Source organism: Austrofundulus limnaeus, unplaced genomic scaffold, assembly GCF_001266775.1.
Source record: "Austrofundulus limnaeus strain Quisiro unplaced genomic scaffold, Austrofundulus_limnaeus-1.0 Scaffold2514, whole genome shotgun sequence".
Lineage (NCBI taxonomy): Eukaryota > Metazoa > Chordata > Actinopteri > Cyprinodontiformes > Rivulidae > Austrofundulus > Austrofundulus limnaeus.
The window spans coordinates 4,866-6,405 of record NW_013954916.1 but is presented as its reverse complement, the minus strand read 5'-3'; the positions used below and the strand labels follow the sequence as shown (position 1 = coordinate 6,405).

Below are 1,540 nucleotides of genomic sequence, written 5' to 3'. Positions count from 1 at the left end.
TATATATATATATGACTTATTTTTTCTGTTTAGAACAGAAAACATAAGTCTTGAATTAGTCAAATCCTAATTACTTCATGAATCCAAAATAATAATAACTATGTTCTTAGAGTGTCAGATCAGTCAATCTGGCTGATTCCAGTCCTTACAAATCACTACGTACCTGGGGTGAGGACAACAACTGACAGGGTGATGAGTGAGCAGACCACCACAATGACCAGCAGAGAGATGGCGATGCCCTTCCAGTTTCTCTGCGGGGGGCTGACATCCACAAACTCCTACAGACATATTAAAAATTGTTGTAAATATAAAAAAATAAAAAATACATATAGAGTGAGTTTGACTTCAAAAGGTAAGTAAGGTGTAGATGTACATGAGACATTTTTCTAATAAACACAGAGATGCAGGTGAAAACATTATCAACCATTTGCCTTTGATGGCAGGTGATAAAGATGGGAATATAACACAGCTTGCTTGTTTAGTAAGGATTTAACCGACCCTAAAATCACACGCAGCTTGCATTCATCCTGTCTAGACAGAGCAGTGATTGTTTGCAAAGAGCTGTCATACTAAAGCTTTTATTTTAACCCAAACTATACCATCTGAGTGTTTTGATTGCCCAACATTTTGGCTCTTAACAGCTGCTGAACTGATTATTTTTCTGTTGTCCATCAATCAACACTCTTTGAGCTTCCTGAAGAAACTTCAACCAGTCCAGTGTAGATTCAGAAATTTGTCAGACTAAAAACATAGCATTGATGAAAATAAACCAGTAGAACTTAATCTGGGCTGTATATTTTTTTTATAATTATAGGTTAACCTTTTAAATAAAAAAAATCAAACACAAAATCTGCTTAAAGGAGGTCTTTGCAGTAACTAAGTGGGAGGTTCCTGGATGTGGGAGGAGTTTGTGAAAGGCATGATTAGTCAGACTGACTATTTTGCTTGGGTTTTGACAAAGTCATCACAGTTCAGTTGGATGAACACCATAGATATGTAACAGTTAGGCTCAGTCAGAATAGCCCTAACTGGCCTGGGAAAAGATTGTTATTTTTGAATAGGAATATGTATATTGTTCATAAATTTAAACATGAAGATGCTAGTTGCACCCAATTTGAAGTCAAACTTTGCATCATGTAAGTTTTCACAATCATTTTTATTTGAGATATTGTTCTGTCTAAATAGAAAGTCAAAATATATTTACATGTTCACCATAATTTTATTACTTAACAGCATTCATCGGTTAATACTTCCTGTAAGTAAATAATGGCTAAAAGTTACTTATTTTAACTTCCCCATCTGACCAATAACGGTTTTCCCAAACTCCACCCACACTCAAGAACCTCCCACGTAATGACTGCAGAGACCCCTAAATGTTTACAATAAAAAACTAAATTAACACAATGCCATGCAGAAAGTGTCATTTTTAAACATTTGAAGAAACACAAGACCTGTGACTACTAAGAACGTTTATTTGAAGTGATGTGTGTGTGTGTGTGTGTGTGTGTGTGTGTGTGTGTGTGTGTGTGTGTGTGTGTGT

The 1,540-nt window shown here is 35.5% G+C and overlaps 1 protein-coding gene across 1 annotated transcript in view; it reads right to left on the bottom strand.

Moving 5' to 3' along the window:
* LOC106511106 (inactive dipeptidyl peptidase 10) overlaps nt 1-1,540 on the bottom strand; it is a gene marked incomplete at its 3' end in the record, with an annotated part of 14,390 nt that overhangs the window by 11,633 nt on the left and 1,217 nt on the right. The window contains 1 exon segment of the mRNA XM_013999853.1: nt 164-278. Within this exon segment, the coding sequence (XP_013855307.1) occupies nt 164-278 (115 nt within the window).